This window comes from Phocoena phocoena, chromosome 16, assembly GCF_963924675.1.
Source record: "Phocoena phocoena chromosome 16, mPhoPho1.1, whole genome shotgun sequence".
In the NCBI taxonomy this organism is placed as follows: Eukaryota; Metazoa; Chordata; class Mammalia; order Artiodactyla; family Phocoenidae; genus Phocoena; species Phocoena phocoena.
In genome coordinates this window covers 81,045,538-81,065,853 of record NC_089234.1, presented here as the reverse complement: position 1 = coordinate 81,065,853, position 20,316 = coordinate 81,045,538, and the positions used below count along the sequence as shown (strand labels likewise).

At 41.5% G+C, this 20,316-nt stretch overlaps 1 protein-coding gene across 3 annotated transcripts in view; it reads right to left on the bottom strand.

Annotated features, from left to right (window-relative positions):
- The window catches only part of EGLN1 (egl-9 family hypoxia inducible factor 1), a 58,186-nt gene extending 56,128 nt beyond the window's left edge, over positions 1-2,058 (bottom strand). For 2 of the 3 annotated variants that reach the window (XM_065894066.1, XM_065894068.1), the window contains exon 1: positions 1,029-1,943. In XM_065894066.1, the coding sequence (XP_065750138.1) occupies positions 1,029-1,943 (915 nt within the window). Of the gene's footprint in view, positions 1-1,028 lie in introns of all 3 variants that reach the window. The other variant, XM_065894067.1, reaches the window with a different exon arrangement.
- Positions 2,059-20,316: the final 18,258 nt, after the last annotated feature.

The window sequence follows — 20,316 nt, the reverse complement described above, 5'->3', positions numbered from 1 at the left end:
TGGGAAGATTCAGTGTCTGTGTACAAACACCCACGTGTGATAATCTCCTCAACAATCTCCTCAAACTCACAAAATCAGACAGAGATTGATGGTGGAGGAGGGTGGAGTAGGGTGGCCTGGAGTGGAGCTGGATACAAAGAAAAGATTAAGATCTGGGGAGTGAAATGGAAAAGAACCACAAGAGAGTACAGAGAAGGAGAGTCTCTCATATACCATACTGAGGAGGGAAGAGCGATCAGACTAGGTAGGCACGGAAGAATCTGTTGGGGAACGACTACAATAGTCAAGAGAAAACAAAGATTTCACCAAACCGAGACTTAAGAGTGAGCCAATTCCATGGGGTTTTTGTTTTTTTTCCAGGAAGCTACAAAACAGTTCTTTTTCAACAGCGGGATTACACTAACAAAAGCAAATAAAGGAAACCTATGCTAAAAATGTAACCTACCTACACTGAGCGGTCTGAAAACGGAAATACTTCTTCCCCCGTTTAGCAGTGGGTTTCAAAACAGCAGGGACAAGGGAGAGGGATGAGAACTGTAAGAGGGGGAGGGGAACAGGCAGGCTCTTCCTGAACGTAAGGAAAGGAGCCTTCGGCCTAAATGCTTATTTTACATGTACCTTTCTGTGGTCAGCTGGCAGGCTCCTCACTGAACACAACATTCGACTGTGGAAGTCGGAAGCTGATGAGTGGTTCAAAGCCCACGGGGAATTTAAGAGCCGCTGCAAACACAAGGCTGATGCAGAACCAGCACTTGCTTCGGGTAGCACTCTAATAATCCCCGTCGGGCGCCTAGAGCTCCAGCGGGGTTTGACCCGACTCACTGTGCAAGGGAAAAGAGAAAACTGCAAAGTTCAAGGAAGAGCCTAAGTTTAGCCTGAAGACCTTGCCATCAGACGCAGAAGTGTGTGAGCCGGCAGGAGCTGGATGCTGTCCGTTTGCTCCACCGGGTGCTGCACAAGAAGGAAATCCCTTTTACACACGGACACCGCGTTCCCTCGCCCCGCGCCCACTCCCGGCACACACTTACTTTCGTCCGGCCATTGATCTTGTAGTTGCCCAGCTTCCCGTTACAGTGGCGGATCAGGTCGTCCATGCTGCTCATGAGCAGCCCGATGGTTTCGCAGCCGGGCTCCTTGCCCTCGATCCAGGTGATCTTATCGCCTCGGATGTCCTTGGACGAGTCGCTCTTCTGGCTGACCAGCTGCCCGTCCGTGAACTTGCCGGTGTCGTGCAGGGCGCGCACCTCGTCGCCGATCTGCTGCCCGGTCTCCTTGCCCAGGAAGTCGTCCACCACGCAGATGCCGTGCTTGTTCATGCAGGGCACGATGTACTCCAGCGCCAGCTTCAGCGCCGGCAGCGGCTTCGTCTGCCCGTTGGGCCGCAGGCCCCCGCCGTGGCTCAGCGCCTCGCCCGGCGCGCTGCTCGGCGGGTACAGGTTCGCCTTCTCCTGGTACAGCGACGAGCGGGCCAGCGGCTCCTCCTTCGCGGGCTCCGCCTCGGCGGCGGCCGCCGCCGCCGCCGCCGAGCCCTGGCCGCCGGGCGCCGCGCGAGGCGGGGACGCGGCCACCACGGGGTCGGCCGCCGGCTTGGCCTTCGCCTTCGCCATCGCCGCGTCTCCGGCGGCCCGCGGGCCCGCGGCCTCGGCGACGGCTCTGTCCCGGCGCGGCGCCGCCTTCCTGGCCCCTGCCCCGGCGGCCCTGGGAAGCGGCGCGGGGCCGGGATGCTGGGGCTGGCCCGCGCCCGGGGCGAGGGCGCCCTCGCCGCCCTGGCACACGAGCTTGTGCTTCTTCCAGTCCTGGCGCTGGTGCTCCTTGCTGCAGTAGAAGGAGCTACGGCAGCGGCTGCAGCGCAGCAGGTTCTCCATCTTCCCGCACAGCTCGCAGTACTGCCGGTCTCGCTCGCTCGGGCTCGGCCCGCCGGGCCCGCCGCTGTCATTGGCCATGGCGGCGGCGGCGGCGGCGGCCGAGCAGGAGGGGTGGCGGCCGGACGGCCTCGCCTGGGGCCGGGGAGCGGGAGGAGCGGCTAAGGGCCGTCACTGCGCCATGCACCCGCCGCCCCTCGCCTCGGGAGGCCAGCGCCCCGCGCCCTCGGCCGGGCCGCTTCCTCGTCCTCCGGTCCCGCCGCGCGGCGCCGGCCGCCGCCTCAACGCCTCATCGCCGCCGAGGGCTGAGGGAGCGCGGCCTGCGCGGCGGACGGCGACCTCCGCTCGGGCACGCAGGCCCGGCGCGCGAGACCCGCCGCCTCGGCCGCCGCCGCCGCCTCAGCGTCCCAGGCGGGCCAGCTCGGGCCGCGGAGCAGCGCAGGGCGTGCGGGCGCCACTCGCTCTGCGCGCTCGGCACGTACACCACGGCCCCGCGGCGACCCGGGCGGGCGGCGCGCGAGGGCGGGGGGCGGGGCAGGGCGAGGGGTGGGCCGAGGGGGCGGTGGCCGCGCGCTCGCGCTCGGGCGCGGGCGGCGCCCGGGCCGCCTCCGCTCTCCCGCACTCGGCCGGCTGGGCCTCGGAGCCCGGTCTGGCGCCCTCGGCGCCCACGCCAACTGCGTCCGGGGCGGGCCCGGGACGCTGCCGCGGCCCGCCCGGGAACGCCGAGGGGCAGGCCCGAGAGCGGCGGAAGGGAGGGGCCGCGCCGTCGCCGCCGGGCCCGCGCCCCGGGCGGTACCGACACCTGCTGGGCAGAGCGCGGCCGCGAGGTCGCCGCGGAGCTGGGCGGCCTTAATATGGCTGCTGTTTGTGCGCGGCCGACTGGGTGTGTTCCAGGCGCGCTCTAGACTACGTTGCAAGGTGGCTGCTGCCACCGTCGTGTTGCATCGGAGGAAACGGAAATTCAGAGAAGTAAAGTAACTTGCCCAAGGTCACGCAGAACTGGGACGGAACCCAGAAGCCAGACTCTAGGATTCCAAGGCTCGTTTTTCCATTACGCCAATTCAGCCTGTATATCAGGAAGGCCCGAAATTGTTAAAAACAAAACTAAGTATTCCTGCGGTCAGTCCAAGCCCCTGTGCCCCGTTTGAGCCAAATTTAAACGTACTGAAATTCGATGATTTTTTTTTTTTTTTTTACCATTTTTAAATCCTGTGAAATCTTGCGGAGTTTAAACCCTCGTGAAAAAATGTTTGGCTACCTAGTCGACTAAGTTAATCAAGGCTCATTTCAGGGTCCACATTCAGGCACTTGAGCTCAAACTGCTGGAACTGCTCCTGAGAAGTGGATCTGGCCGGGGCGCGGGGCGGAGGGAGGGCAAATGGGCATTACTGCATTAACGACTTTTAAGTTTAAACAGAAGTATCTCTTATTATTAGAATTTGTGCTATGCTGATGAGTACAATTCTTTCTTTTATAGTACATAAAAACCTTACCAGAAATAAGCCAAGGGTGTTTCTTTCCGCCCTGCCATTTATTTTTGGAATAAAAAGGGCTGTGACTGCGATGTTCACCATCTTTATTGAGCACCTGCTAATGTGGGAAATGCTGTGCTGGGCTTGTGTACCATCTGAATAGACTGCAGGTAACTTCAGCAGTCCTTGAGATGTTAGCCTTCCAGATTAACAGCACAAGAGCTGAAATGTGTAAGGTTAAAAGCAGAATAATATAGGTACTTATAAACCACTTTGTAAAATATTTTTTAAAAAACTAGCCTGAATCCAAAAACTCTTCATCAACTACACAGAACTTAAAACTGTCCTTAAATTCTGCCATATAAATAAACAGTACCCTGGGGATCCAATCTGGTGAAAGAGGACAGTAATTCCAATTAGCTTGGCCTTTGGAAGACGGATAAGTTCCGTGCAGGGGGCGGACGTGTAAACAAATAATGACAACCTAGAGCTCAGAGTAAATGCCCTAAGAGAGGGTGGATAGGATGGGATGGGAAAAAAGAAAAAGGAATTGCTAGCCCTGCGCATTGCACTAATCAAGATTTCAAATCGATTCATTTAGAAAGTCTTAGAAATGGCTTAAAAAGTTAGCTTTTAAAACGTTTTGACATGTGTAAATTATAAAGTAAAATATAATTTCAGTACAAGTGAAATCTGACTTCCTTGGCCTCCTTTTGCTGTAGTAATGATAACTGATTCTTAAGTATTCTCAAGTTTGCTAGGGAACACTCATTCTACAAACACTTGATTCTTCTAAATTTAGTTATTTGTAGATATTAAAAGTAGTCCAGCAATATCTTTAAAAATTACTATTTAGGTCTGCAGCATGCAAAGAAGTGTATTTACATCTCTCTTTGCTGTTTTCATGTATTTTCATTGATATCTACCTAAAAGATTAGATGTCCGTATCAAAACCTTTATTAGCTTTCATTTTGTTCCAATTAAGTATACAAAATCACAAACTTAACATGTGTATCTTGAAAATACTTAATTAGTCAAATGTGACACTTTCAAATTTTTCATGAATAGAACAAATATAAAATGTTGTTTCAAATACTTCCAAAGATCTATGATTTCAGAATTTTCACTTATTCAGGTTTAATAACCTGTGAACTCATTCCAAATTAGTGAGGTTTCACCAAACCATCTGCTGATCATGCAATAGCCAGTGAATGACAAGTTCACCAAGCAGATTCTAGAACTCCACCGGCATGTAACTGTTGTCATTTATTCAAATGTTACAGAGAAGATCCACACTGTCATGCAGGAATTTATCTTATAAACACTTACAGGGTACTTACTATTATGTGCCAATCTCTGTTCTAAGCATTTTACAAATATTATCTCATTTAATCTTTACAATCACCATGAGGTGGGTACCATTATTATGTCCATTTATAGAAAATGAAACAAGAGTAAGGCAATGAGATGAGTAGCAGTAGGAGTGTTACCTAATACTTTGGGGAGAACAAAGGCTTGTGTCTCCCAAAGCCAGTAATTAGTACAACTTTTTCCCTGCCCGGAACCTAATGAAGATCAACTGTTCTAAAACCTGAAGGATGAATTCAAGGAAAGGTGCTGTCATCTCCATATCACACCAACTTGGAGGAAAGCTAATTGACCACCTCTTTCACTTTCCTTTGTTCTTCTGGCAATGTTTACTTAAACTATAAAGCAGTAACCACTATGAACTGATGAGAGACTTACAAAAAAATAGAGGCAAAATTGAGATTAAATGCAAAGGGCAGAATTAAATGAGGAAATGAATTTAGAAATGAATGCGTCGAGTCTTGAGGAAAACCCAGTGAACAGGCTTTGCCTTCAAGAGACTAGCCCTATTTCTCCTTTAAAAATGTTTAAAATGCACAAGACAGCGTCTTTTCTGCTCAGGAAATCACACATCTGATTGTTAACTAATGACCTCTTGTTTCCCCATCTGTGACAATCTTGTTTTAATACATTACAGAGAACAGAAAAATCACAAGTACAACATAGGCATCCCACCAAGATAAACAGGAAGACGATCTTCAAGTTCTGGGAAAAGCAACTAAAAATTTGAGCCATTTTCTAACTATAGTATCGGGACACGCACAAATAGGTGTCTTGGAAAACAGCACCTGCTCTCTTCTGTACTGGGTGTTCTGCCAGATGCACGCATACGCTGTGCTCCCCCACGTACATCGAACCAGGTTTACTGTCTACCAAGGTGGTTTCCTTGTGAAAATAAAATATTTAAATAGACTTTGTATATATTCAGGAAAATTTATCACCCACTTTATCAGCTTATGATTTAAAACTTACCCACTGATCCAGTTAAAAATTGATCATCTCAAGAAATATAACATGAAACTTTAGAATCATTCCTCTTTATAATGATTATTTATTTACATAATGTATATAAATATAATGGGTTAATATAATTACACTATGAGTTGTTTTTTGTTGTCGTTGTTGTTAACAAACATTACCTTAATGTTGAACCCACTTTTAATGTAGTCCCGATCAGTAACTTATACCAACCCAGGTTAAAGACAGCTCAATTTTTTCTGTAACTCTTTTTTGTGGGAAAAGGTAAACATACACAAAGATAGAGATAGTAGTATAATCAACCTCAGCCCTGATTAGGTCAATAAGTATCAACTTCAACAATTATCAACATTTTTATATTCTTGTGTCCCCCCATTTTGCCTTTTTCTTTTTCTTTTTTTTTTTTTTTGGCTGCAGGATCTTGGTTTCCCAACCAGGGGATTGAACCCGGGCACACGGCAGTGAAAGTGCGGAGTCCTAACCACTGGACCGCCAGGGAATTCCCTCCATTTTGCCTTTTTTTTTTGCCTTTTTTTAAATTTATTTTTTATTGAGTTATAATTGACATATAACATTGTATTCATTTTAGGTGTACAACATAATGACTTGATATATGTATATTTTATGATTACTGTAGGAAGTTTAGCTAACATTCATCACCTCACACAGTTAGTCTTTTTTCCTTGTGATGAGAACTTTTAAGATCTTCTCTCTTAGCAACTTTTTTAAAATTAATTAATTTATTTATTTTTGGCTGCATTGGGCCTTCGTTGCTGCGCGTGGGCTTTCTCTAGTTGTGGCGAGCGGGGGCTGCTCTTCGTTGCAGCAGGCAGGCTTTTCATTGCGGTGGCTTCTCTTGTTGTGGAGCACGGGCTCTAGGCACGCAGGCTTCAGTAGTTGTGGCACGTGTGCTCAGTAGTTGTGGCTCGTGGGCTCTAGAGCGCAGGTTCAGTAGTTGTGGCGCATGGGCTTAGTTGCTCCGCGGCATGTGGGATCTTCCCGGACCAGAGATTGAACCCGCGTCCCCTGCATTGACAGGCGGATTCTTAACCACTGCTCCACCAGGGAAGCCCCTCTCTTAGCAACTTTTAAACCTGCAATACAGTATTGTTAACTATAGTCACTATTCTGTACATTAGGTCTCCCAGACTTACGTATAACTGAAAGTTGGCACCTTTGGACCGTTTCACCACCCCCTCTACCCACTGCCTCTGGCAACCACTAATCTATTCTTGGTATCTATGAGTCAGTTTTTATTTTCGTCCTTTAGAAACCACACGTAGGTGTGATCATACAGAATTTGTCTTTCTCTGTCTGACTTATTTCACTCAGCAAAATGCCCTTGAGGTTCATCCATGTTGTCACAAAAGGCAAGATGTACTTCATTTTTATGAATGAATAATATTCACATATATATATATACATATATATGTATACACCACATTTTCTTTATCCATTTATCTATCCATGGTCATTTAGGCTGCTTCCATAACTTGGTAATTTTAAGTAATGTTGCAATGAACGTGGTGGTGCAGATATCTTTTCCACTTAGTGTTTTCATTTTCTTCAGGTAAATACCCAGAAGTGGAATTGCTGGATCATATGGTAGTTCTATTTTTAATTTTTTGAGGAACCTCCATACTGTTTTTCACAGTGGCTGCACCAATTTATACTCCCATCAACATTGCACAAAGGGTTCTCTTTTGACCATATCCTCACCAACACTTATTTCTTGTCTTTTTGATAATAGCCATTCTAACAGGTGTGAGGTGATATGGTGGTTTTGATTTACATTTCCCTGATGGTTAGTGATGTTGAGTGCCTATTCATGTACCTGTTGACCCTCTGTATGTTTTCTTTGGGAAAATGTCTATTCAGATCCTCTGCCCACTTTTTCATTGAATTGTAATTGTAATACATATAGTATACCAGATATATGATTTGCAAATATTTTCTCCCATTCTCTAGAATGCTTTTTATTTTGCAGATGGCTTCTTTTGCTGTACAGATCGTTTTAGTTTGATGTAGTCCCACGTGTTATTTTGCTTTTGTTGCCTTTGCTTTTGGTGTCAAGTCCAAAAAATCATTGCCAAGACAGATGTCAAAGAGCTTCCCCCCTATGTTTTCTTCCAAGAGTTTTATGGTTTCAGGTCTTACGTTCAAGTTTTCAGTCCATTTTGAGCTGAGTTTTGGTGTGGTGTAACATAATGGTCCAGTTTCATTCTTTTGTATGTGACTGTCTAGTTTTCCCAACACCATGTATTGAAGAGACTATCCTCTTCCCATTTTATATTCTTGGCTCCTTTGTCATAAATTAATTGACCATATATGTGTGGATTTATTTCTAGGCTCTCTATTCTGTTCCCTTGATCTGTGTGTCTTTTTTACTTTTCCCCGGTTCAATAGCATTCTCATTACTTTTGCTTTGAACTCTTTATCAGATAAATTATTTATCTCTGCTTCATTAAGGCTTTTTCAGGGTTTTTTTAATTTCTTGTTCTTTTCTTTGAAACATATTTCTCTGTCTTCTCATTCTGTTTAACTTTGTCTGTATGAAATTAGGTGAAACAGTTACCTATCTGGTCTTGAAGGTGTGCCCTTGTGTGTGAGTGTCCCTGTGCGGTTTGCACGTGTCCAGTGGCTTTGGTGGAAGAGCTGGATTTGAAGTGAGCAGGGCTGCATATTTCGCAGTGGTGCGCTGGCAGTGTTTGCCACGTAGGAGGTAAGGCTGGGGTTGGAGGGGCTAAAGCCAGAACTACGTGCAAGCCGGGCCTTCTGCTGTGCTCAGTGGTCATCACAGCCCTCTCAGATGTGAAGCCAGAAGCGGGTGCCCTGAGGGAGTTAGGTTTTTCCTGGGGGTGAATGGTAGTCTCCACCTTGATTTGGGATGCGGCTGAGGCCTGAGGGCTTAGGGCTGCACTTCTGTGCTGGTTTCCTTTTTCCCTGGTGTGCAAGCCTTGGTTGGAGGCTGGGTTGGGGCCTGGGGAGTTGCTGCCTCGCCACTGGGCTGGCCCCATCCTCTCCCAAGCGTGCACGGGGAAGGGAGCTTTGGAGAACGTGGTCTCTGGCTGGGAGCTAGTTTCACTCCCTCCCAAGTGTGTGCACCAAAACGCATGCTAGCAATGGCTGCCTCAGCCCTGGCCAGAGGCATGGGCGGGGTCTGAGTTGCCTCTGCTCCCTCCAAGAACACACATTCTCATTGGAAGCAGCGACCTCCGCCTTCGTCGGGAGCAATGCCAGAGCGAGAGGGGCTGGGGCAGGAGCCTGGTGTGAGCTGTGCGGCGTGCACTGGGGGGTCCTGGCAGGCAGGCCAGAGCCCCAGGCAGTTTCCAATCTGCTGCCTCCGTGCTGTGCGTGTGTTCAGGAGGCTTGGTTTCTTACAGCACTCCGGTAAGCCCCACTCTCTTCCGCTTAGCGGGCTTGTCTTCCTGGTGTCAGACCTCAGGGCTGGGGTGTGGCTCAAACGCCTTGCTCCCCAGGGCAGGGATCCCTGAGCCTGTGATATCCTCCCCTTCTAGAGGTGTGGGTCCCAACCAGATCACTTCTCCATTCCTATCACACTCCCTGTGGCTGTTTCTTTACAGCGTTGGTTGTAGAAGGGCTGTTCCGGTAGGCCCCGGGTCAATTTCAGTGAGGGTCAGTCTATGTGTAATTGTAGTTTTGATGTTTTCATGAGGGGAGGGGAGCCCAGCGTCCTTCTACTCTGCCGTCTTGATCTCTGCATCTCACTCTTTCTTTTTTGTCAACATGTTCAAACATTTTGTTTCAAGCTTCCTTTTTTTAAAAAAATTAATTAATTAATTTATGGCTGCATTGGGTCTTCGTTGCTGTGCGCGGGTTCTCATTGCGGTGGCTTCTGTTGTTGCGGAGCACGGGCTCTAGGCGCGTGGGCTTCAGTAGCTGCGGCTCGAAGGCTCTAGGACACAGGCTCAGTAGTTGTGGCGTACGGGCTTAGTTGCTCCGCGGCATGTGGGATCTTCGCGGACCAGGGCTCGAACCCGTGTCTCCTGCATCGGCAGGCGGATTCTTAACCACTGCGCCACCAGGGAAGGCCTCAAGCTTCCTTTTTTTATTTCAAAAATAACATAGATGTTTATTCTATAATTTAGTTTTTAAGAAGCCATTTTATTGACTATTATTAATTCATGAAAAGCTGTACGTGTTTAATGTTTACAAAAGATATCTTTGAATATAAGTATACATCCATGAATATATCACCACAGTCTATGCCATAAAAAATCCATCTCCAGAAGTTTCCTCCTGCCCTAATTATTTATTACTGTTATATTTTGTGATAATAGCACTGAAGATCTCCCCTCTTAGCAAAGTTTTAATTATACAATACAGCATTGTTGACTACAGTCACTATGCTATACGGTACATCTCTAGGTCTTATTCATTTTGTATAACTGAAACTTTGTACCCTTTGACTAATACCTCCCTGTTTCCCCCTCCCCTTAACCCCTGGCAACCACCATTCTACTCTCTGCTTCTATGAGTTTAACTATTTTAGATACTTCATATAAGGGATATCATGTAGTATTTGTCCTTCTGTGTCTGGCTTATTTCAGCTGGCATAATGTCCTCCAGGTTCATCCATGTTGTTGCAAAAGGCAGGATTTCCTTCTTTCCTTAAGGCTGAATAATATTCATTGTATGCTTATATCACGTTTTCTTTATCCATTCATCCATCCATGCATATTTATTTTCATATCTCAGCTATCGTGACTAAAGCTGCAATGGACCTGGGAGTCCCGATATCTCTTCAAGATTCTGATTTCAATTCTTTTGGATATATACCCAGAAGTGGGATTGCTGGATCTATTTTAATTTTTTTGAGGAACCACCATAATGTTTTCCATAGTGGTAGCACTATTTTTCATTCCCACCAACACTGTACAAGGGTTATAATTTCTTCACATCCTTGACAACACTTGTTATTTTTTGTTTTTGCTTCGTTTTGTTTTTTTATAATATCCATCCTAACAGGTTTGAGTTGATATCTCATTGCGGTTTTGATTTGCATATCCCTGATGATTAGTGATGTGAACACCTTTTCATGTACCTTTTGGTCATTTGTATGTCTTCATTGGAGAAATGTCCTTTCACGTCCTTTGTCCATTTTTGGGGTTATTTGTTTATTTTGCTGTTGAACTGTAGTTGCAGTAGGTCCTTTATGTAAGGATATTAGCACCTTAGGTATATAGTTTGCAAATATTTTCTTCCATTCCATAGGCTGTCTGTTTCCTCTGCTGTGCAGAAGCTTTTTAGTGAGATGTAGTGCCACCTGTCTATTTTTGCTTTTGATGCTCATCCTTTATGTGTCATATCCAAGAAATCATTGCCTAAACTAATATTATGACTTTCCCACTATGTTTCCTTCTAGGAGCTTTACAGTTTCAGGTCTTAAGTTTAAAATTTTAATACATTTTGAGTTGATTTTTGTGTATGACATAGATAAGGGTCCATCCAATTTCATTCTTTTGAATGTAAATATACAGTTTTTCTAACACCATTTTTTTTTTTTTTAATTTATTTATTCATTTATTTATTTTTGGCTGTGTTGGGTCTTCGTTTCTGTGCGAGGGCTTTCTCTAGTTGTGGCAAGCGGGGGCCACTGTTCATCGCGGTGCGCGGGCCTCTCACTGTCGCGGCCTCTCTTGCTGCGGAGCACAGGCTCCAGACGCGCAGAGCTCAGTATTTGTAGCTCACGGGCCCAGCTGCTCCGTGGCACGTGGGATCTTCCCAGACCAGGGCTTGAACCCGTGTCCCCTGCATTGGCAGGCAGACTCTCAACCACTGCGCCACCAGGGAAGCCCTTTCTAACACCATTTGCCCCATAAAGATAGCATATTCGTGTCGCTCAACCTAATATGTCCCCCACAAAAGTATATTATTAACCATTTATGAATTGGAGTACCTTGTTCACCCTGTCTCCTTTCCTCACAGGAGTTACCTGGATGCTGTGTTTTTAGTTCCCATTCACTTTTTGAGCCCACTGTGATCTGATTTCTATCTCCATCACTACCAAATTGGCAACGATGTTCTAGTTGTTAAATTTAAAAGCCATTTTTATTCCATTCTCAACGTTTTTTTTTCTTTTATGACATTGACATTTTTGAAGAATATATGTCAGTTGTTTTACAGAATGTTCTTCAGTTTGGATTTGTCTTCCTCGTGATTAGAGCTAGATTCAGATTATACACTCTCTGGCTGAAATACTAAGAAAGTAATGTCGTGTCCTTTTCTGGGTATCACATTTGGAGGTACATGGTGTCCATCTGTCCTTAACTGGTTATATTAATTTTGATCATCTGGTCAAGGTATTGTCTTGTGTCTCCGCTATATAGTTACTGTTCTTCTCTGTGGAATTAATAAGTAATCTGTGGGGAGACACTTTTTAAGACCTCATCAAACTAGATATAACATTCCTTAGCAATTCTTGCCTGAACCAACATAGTGTTTATCCAACTCCACTACTCCCTTCACACTAGTGAGCATTTTACTGAAAGGAAGAGCCTTCCTTTCTTTATTTAATCATCAATATAGACTCATGGATCCTATTTAATTCAGTGGATTATAATCCGTTGCATCCTTATTTATTTTTGTGCTCGAAGTGTCCCAGACATGGATAGTAGGAGTTCCTTCAAGACTTCTGTGTCTTTTTTCCATGCTACATATATTTTGTTTGTTTGTTTGAGCACTTCTGTTTCAACAAGATGTTCCAGGCTCAAATTATACCTTCCCTGCCTCAACCCTGGGATCAGTCATTTATTCAGTGACCCCTGCATCCTTTTAGTGAGTAATGGTATCTGGAAACCAAGATCTAGATTATAAGTGTGCTTATTGCAACTAGGATATCATTGCTTCTAGACCCTTTCAGCCTACGGAGCTAAGTAATCTTGAGTTCATACTGATACCTCCAATTCCAATCCAATACCACAAGGTTCTTCCTTGCCTTCCCCTGTTCTTTATTTGTATCTCCCTTCGTCTGTAGTGTGAACTATGGCTACAGACATTAACACAATTTGCTACAAGTAAAGTAGTTTCATAATTACCACACACATACTGCTACCACTGCTACAAAACAAAAACAAATATTGAGTTCAAGATTGGTCTGAAGTTCTTTTTTTCTCCTAGATTGAGAATATGTAGTCAAAGTACTCTGTTCAAAAGTAATTGATTTAGTTTTCATTTTTATTCCCTTCAGTGCTGTAGTGTTATGAATTTGCAGTCCAGCTAGCGTTGTTTAGTTGTGCTTGCGTTCAGTGTTAGGGCATTCACCCTTCCTCATTGATTTAATTTTTTTAGATATGTAAAACATTAACATGATTTCAAAGGGAAACTATTAAAAAAGTTACATTCAGAGAAGTATCTATCCCTGTTCCTTCCATCCATCCACTTCACCTCCTTGCCTCTGTGAGTAACCAGCCTTCTTCTTATTTTCTGGTTTATCCATCCTGTATTTTTCTTTATTGAAATATAATTGACATATAACATCATGTAAGTTTGAGGCATGCAGCTTGTTAATTTGATACATGTATATATTACAATATGATTAGTGTTCCTGATACCTTTATCATGTCACAGAACTTTCTTGTTTATGTTGAGGACAACTAAGATGCAGTCTTGACTTTGAAGTTTATAATACAGTATTGTTGACTGTAATCAATCTGTTGTGCATTAGAGCTACAGAACTTATTTATTTGCTAGTTGAAAGTTTGTACCCATAAACATTTCTCCAATTTCCCCAGCCCCAGCCCCTGGAAACCACCATTCTACTCACTGTTTTTACGAGTTCAGCTTTTTTAGATTCCCCATATAAGTGAGATCATACAGTATTTGTCTTTCTCTGTCTGACTTATCTCACTTAGCATAATGCCCTTAAGGTCCATCCATGTTGTTGCAAATGACAGGATTTTTTCCTTTGTCATGTCTGAATTTTCTATATATATATATATAACCCACAACTTCTTTATCTATTCATCGGTTGACAAACAGGTTGTTCTCATATCTTGGCTGCTGGGAATAATGCTGCAATGAACATGGGTATGCAGATATCTTTGAGATACTGATTTCAGTTCCTTCAAATATATACTCAGAAGTGGGATTGTTGGATCCTATGGTAGTTCAACTTAAATTTTTTGAGGAACTGCCATACTGTTTTCCATAATTTACATTTCCACCAATAGTGTATAAGGGCTCTCTTTTCTGCACATCCTCGCCAACATTTGTTATCTCATGTCTTTTTGATAAAAGCCATCCTAACAGGTGTGAGGTAATATCTCACTGTGGTTTTGATTTTCATTTCCCTGATGATTAATGATATTGAGCAACTTTTCATATACCTATTGGTCATCTGTATATCTACTTTGAAAAACCTATTCAGGTCCTTTGCTCAATATATAATTGGATTGTTCACTTTTTTTGCTACTGAGTTATGTGAATTCTTTACATATTTTGGCTATTAGTTTTATATCATGTATGTGGTTTTTGAATATTTTCTCCCATTCTGTAGATTGCCTTTTCAATTTACCGACTGTTTGCTGTGCAGAAGCTCTTTAGTTTAGTGTAGTCCCACTTGTTTATTTTAGTTTGTGTTGCTTGTGCTTTTGGTGACTTATCCAAGAAATCATTGCCTAGACCCATGCCAAGGATCTTTTCCCCTATGTTTTCTTCTAAAAGTTTTACGGTTTCAGGGCTTACATTTGATTTCAGGTTAATTTTTGTGAGTGGTGAAATATAGGTGTCCAGTTTCATTCTTCTGCATGACAATATCCAGTTTCCCCACCATCATTTATTAAACAGACTGCCCTTGTCCCATCGTGTGTTCTTGACACCCTTCTCAAAAATTAGTTGACCGTATATTTACAGGTTTATTTCTAAACTATATTCTGTTCCACTGTTCTGTGTGTCTGTTTTTATGCCAGGACCATATGGTTTTGATTACTTTAGCTTTGTAATATAGCTTGAAATCAGGTATTGTGATGGCTCCAGTGTTGTTTGTCTTTCTCTTGGTTGCTTCAGCTATTCGGAGTCTTTTGTGGTTCCATGCAAATATTAGAATTGTTTTTTCTATTTTTGTGAAAATATGCCATTGGAGTTTTGATTGGGATTACACTGAATCTGTGGGTCATTTTTGGTAATATGGACATTTTCACCACATTAATTCTTCCAGGAACATGGAATATCTTTCTATTTGTTTGTATCTCCTTCAACCTCTTTCTTCAATGTCTTATAGTTTTCAGTGTAAAGGTCTTACACCTCCTTGGTTAAATTTATTCCTAAGTATTTTATTGTTTTCAATGCTATTGTAAATGGGATTGCTTTCTTAACTTCTCTTTCAGATAGTCTGTTGTTAGTGTATAGAAATGCAACTGATTTATGTGTGTTGATTTTGCATCCTGCAACTTTACTGAATTAATTTATTAGTTCCAACTAGTTTTTGTTGGATCTTTAGGATTTTCTATGTATTAGATCATGTCATCTGTGAACACAGATAATTTAATTTTTCCTTTCTGTTATGGATGCCCTTTATTGTTTTTTTTCCTTGCCTAATTGCTCTGGCTAGGACTTCCAGTACTATGTCAAATAGAAAAGGTGAGAGTGGGCATTCCTGTCTTGTTCCTGACCTTAGAAGAAAGGATTTAAAATTCTCACCATTGTGTATGATGTTAGCTGTGGTCTTGCCATATTGGCCTTTATTATGCTGAGTGTTTTTATTATGAAAGGATGTTGTATTTTGTCAAATGCTTTCTCATCTGTTGGTATGATTATATGACTTTAATATTTCATTTCATTCATACTATTAATGTGGTGTATCACATTTATTGATTTTCATATGTTGAACCGTCCTTGCATCTCAGGGATAAATCCCACTTGCTCATGGTGAATGATCCTTTTAATGTGCTATTAAATTTGATTTGCTAGTATTTTGTTGGGCATTTTTACATCTATCTTCATCAAGGATATAGGTTTGTAATTTTCTTTTCTTGTAGTGTTTTTGTCTGGCTTTGGTGTCAGGGTATTGCTGGCCACATAAGATAAATTTGGAAGTGTTCCCTCCTCTTCAATTTTTTGGAAGAGTTTGAGAAAGACTGGTGTTAATTCTTCTTTAAATGTTTGGTGGAATTCACCTGTGAAACAATCTGATCCTGAGCTTTTCTTTCTTGGGAGGTTTTTGATTATTGATTCAATCTCCATGCCCCTTAGTTGTCTGTTCAGATTTTCTATTTCTTTATGATTTAGTCTTGGTAGGTTTTCTGTTTCTAGAAATTCATCCATTTCTTCTCGGTTACCGAGTTTGTTGGCATATGTTTATTCATAGTAGTCTCTCATAATTATTTGTATTTCTGTAGTATCAGTTGTAATGTCTCCTATATTTCTTTTTATAAGCAGATTTGTGTATGTTTTCTTATTTCCTCTTCTCTTATACACAAGATAGCATATTGCATGTACTGTTCTGCATTTTACTTAATATATCCTGGAAACCACCACATATCTTGTCCTAGAGTTCTTCCTCATTTTTATTACAACTTCATGGGTCTCCATCATGTGAATATATCATAGTTTATTTAACCAGACTCCTGTGTTTGAACATTTAGCATATTTCCTAATATTGATCATTTGTATTTTCTCTCTTTTCCCCCTCTAATCCACCTAGCTAAAAATTTGTCAGTTTTGTAGTTGGTTTTTTTTGAGGTATAATTGATATACAATAGTATATAAGTTTCAGGACTTGTCAGTTTTGTTTCTCTTAGAAAAGCAATTTTGTTTTCATTGATTTTCTTTATTGTTGTCTGTTCTATTGATTTTGGCTCTTATGTGAATAATTTCCTTTTTCAATTCACTCTGGATTTAATTTGCTGTCTTTTTCTGTTTGTTAAGGTAGAAACTTGAGTCAATGATTTTAGACCTTTCTTCTTTTCTAAGCACTTTGGACATCTGACTTTTAGAAAACAGTAACAGGATTTACAAATTATTCAAAATGAGCTGCATATGTAATACTGACATGGAGTTATTGAGAAAATACTGGTTTTAGTTGTTTCCAGGTAAAGCAGTCTCTAGTAACATGTCAACCAAGAAAATGTATGCAATTGCTAGATAGCCTTAGATATACTACACTTTATACACTTAAAGGTATAAATTCCTCTCTAAACATTACATTAGCTGCAATCCATATGTGTTAATATGTTGTGTTTTTATTTTCATTCAGTAAAATATGTTTTGCAGTAATATCTCTTGTTATTTCTTCTTTGACCTATGGCTTATTTAGAAATGTGTTATTTAATTTTCAGACATATGGAATTTCTAGATGTCTTTCTTCCGTTGAATTCTAATTTAGTCCATTTTGATCAGAGAACATATTCTCTATGCTTTCAATCCTCTGTCAATTTTGGAGGCTTATTTTATGACCCAGCCTATGGCTTATTCTGGTGAATGGTCTTTGTATGCTTAAAAAGAATGTATTTTCTGCTGTTGCTGAGTCAAGTGTTCTACAGATGTCAGTTAGGTCAAGTTGGTTGATAATGTTCAAATCTTCTGTATTCTTACTTATTTTCTGTGTACTATCAGTTGTTGAGAAAGGATGTTGAAATCTACTATAGTTATGGGTTTTTCTTGTTCTCTCTGTTCTGTGAGGTTTTGCTTTTTTATATTTTAATGCTCTGTTAAATACTCAATTGAAATTGTATGCCTTCTTACTGAATTGATCTTTTTATCATGAGGAAATGTCCCCCTTTATTCCTGCTAATTATACCTTTCTCAAAGCTTACTTTGATATTAGTAAGCACTTTATCTTACAATTAGTGTTTGTATGGTATATTAGTTTCATTCTTTTACTTATGTCTCTGTTTTAAGCACATTTCTTGGAGATAGTATATAGTTGGCTCTTGCTTTTATATTCAATCTGATAGTCTCTACCATTTAACTGAAATATATAGACTACGGGTCAGCAAACATTTTCCATAAACAACCAGATAGTAAACTGGTCTCTGTCACAGCTACTCACATCTGCTATTGTAATGTGAAAGCAGGTATAGAAAATACATAAACATATGCACATGGCCCTATTATTTACAGGAGGCTTCTTCTGCTTCTGCTTGTTCTGTTTCTCTTCTTGATTTCCTGCTCTTGCTTCTGCTTCCCCTCCTCCTCTACCTTCTTTCTCCTTCTCTTCCTTACCCTCTTCTGCCCCTTCACTTTCTCTCTCCTGTTCTTTGGTAGAGTGGTGTTTTTCTGCCATAATTTTCCTTAAGCACAATGAACTTCCATATGCTTCTTTAGTACAAGTCTGGCTGGCCAAAACAAAAAAATAATAATTCTCCCACCATTTGTTTGCCTGAAAACTCTTTATTTTGCCTTTATTTTGAGAAATATTTTTGGACTTTCCTGGTGGTCCAGTGGTTAAGACTCCATGCTCCCAATGCAGGGGACCAGGGTTCGATCCCTGGTCAGGGAACTAGATCCCACATACCGCAACTAAGACCTGATGCAGCCAAATAAAAAAAGAAATATTAAAAAAAGAAATATATGTTTGCTGGATATAGAACTGTAAGTTGAGGGGTTTTCTTCTAGCCAAACATAGTTGTCCTTCCATTGTGCTGTGGCTCTATTGTTTCTGAAAATTGTCTTTGGTATTTATTACCTTTGGTCCACTGCTAACGTGTTTTATTTTCTGAATGCTTTTAAACGTTTCTCTTTGTCACTAGTTTTCAGTGATTTGACAGTAACATGACTTGGTGTTGTCTTCTTTGTTGTAATTCTGATTAACTTCATTGAGCTTCCTGGATATGTATGTTTATGGTTTTCATCAAGTCAGAAAACATTCTAGCTATTGTTTCTTCAAATAGTTTTCTGCTCCCACTTTCCTGAGATTCAAATAATACATATATTAGACAACTTAATATTGTCCCATAGATCACTGAAGTGAAGTTCTTTTGTTTTTTCCCCTCAGTCTTTTTGTCCCCTCTGTGCTTTCATTTGAAAGCATTTCTTTTGCTGTATCTTCAGGCACACGATTTTTTTTTTTTCAGTGTCTAGTCTTCTGAAAATCCCATCCAGTGATTTTTTTCATTTTGGTTACATCATCTTTTTCAGGTCTGGAATTTCCATTTGGCCTTTTCTTTCTATATCTTCTATTTCTCCCCTCAGTACATCTGTATTTTTCTTTACATCCTCGAGTGTCTTCATAAAAGGTGTTTTAAAGGATTTGTCTGCTCATAGAAAACAAACTTATGGTTACCAAAGGGGAAAGGGGAGGGGGGATAAATAAGGAGTTTGGGATTACATATACACACTACTATATATAAAATAGTTAACCAACAAGGACCTACTGTATAAATAAATGTTGACCTACTCAATATTTTGTAATAACCTATAAGGGAAAAGACTCTGAAAAAGAATATATATATTCTGCTGTACGTCTGGAACTAACACAGCATTGTAAACCAACTATACTTCAATAAAATAAATAAATAAATAAAGGATTTCTCTGCTTATTCCACACAGTTTCTGGGTCTGTTGCAATTGGATTAATTTTTCTTTGTTTATGGATTACATTTCTTCTGCTTCTTTGCAGGTTTAGTAATTTAAAAAAAAATTCATTGACGTATAGTTTGTTTACAGTGTTGTGTTAGTTTCTAGTGTACAGTAACTTTTAATTGCATTTTAAACATTGGGAATATTTCATTGCTGATTTTTCTAAGTTATACCTCAGAGTTCATCATAACAGGTCATTTTCCCCATGTATGTGGTGAGCCCTTTCAATATTTATATTAATGTTTTCTCACTTTGGGAAAGTTTTTTTTTTTAAACGCTAGTTTTATTCCCATGTTTCATGTCTTTTCTTCAGAGATTCCAGTTATATGTATGTTGATTTTGTGTGTGTCTGTTTTCCATTCCCATCATATTCTCTCTAATCCCTTTTAAAATATCTTTATCTCGGTTTCATCCCCTTGTTGTTTTACTCACTTTCTTCATTGTTTATTATTAGGTCTTTATTTGAATTCCTTCTTCCTTGGGCACTTTGTAGTCCTTCATTTTTTAGACCTTATGCTTTTTTCTTCAATTACTTTACTGACTTTGATCAATTATTGTTGCATTTCTTACTGTTTTTTGTTTTGTTTTATTTGTTTTTTTGTGGCGGGAGGTCCATATTTCTTCTTAGTGTTTGAATTTATGATTCTAAGTGGTGTTTTACAAAATTATCTTTACATGCTTATTTGAGAATATATAATTCATAGAATTTTGTGTCACAGTATACTACTTGGTGGCTGGTTTGGGGGAGAGAGTTTTCATCAGCTAAAAGTATGATTCTTTGTTTTGTTTTTGTGTTCTTATAGTTGCTTTGTATGGAGTTGGTTTAATTTTTTGCTATTCCTGGGCATTTAACACATAATATGAATGCCCAATTCAGCCAGGATACGGACATACAGTTTCTTTTAAATAAATGAGTTTATGGTAGTGTTGGAGAGTGAAAGTGTTGGTGTGTCCTATTGTTTAGGATCCTTGATTTAACTTTCTCTTTTCCCCTTGCTGTGGTGTCTCTGGGGTGCCCCACCCCCTCTCTGTTGACTGACACCCCGCAGGACAAGTCCTGATTGGAGGCAGCTGCTTCCAGCCCCATCACCTTCAGG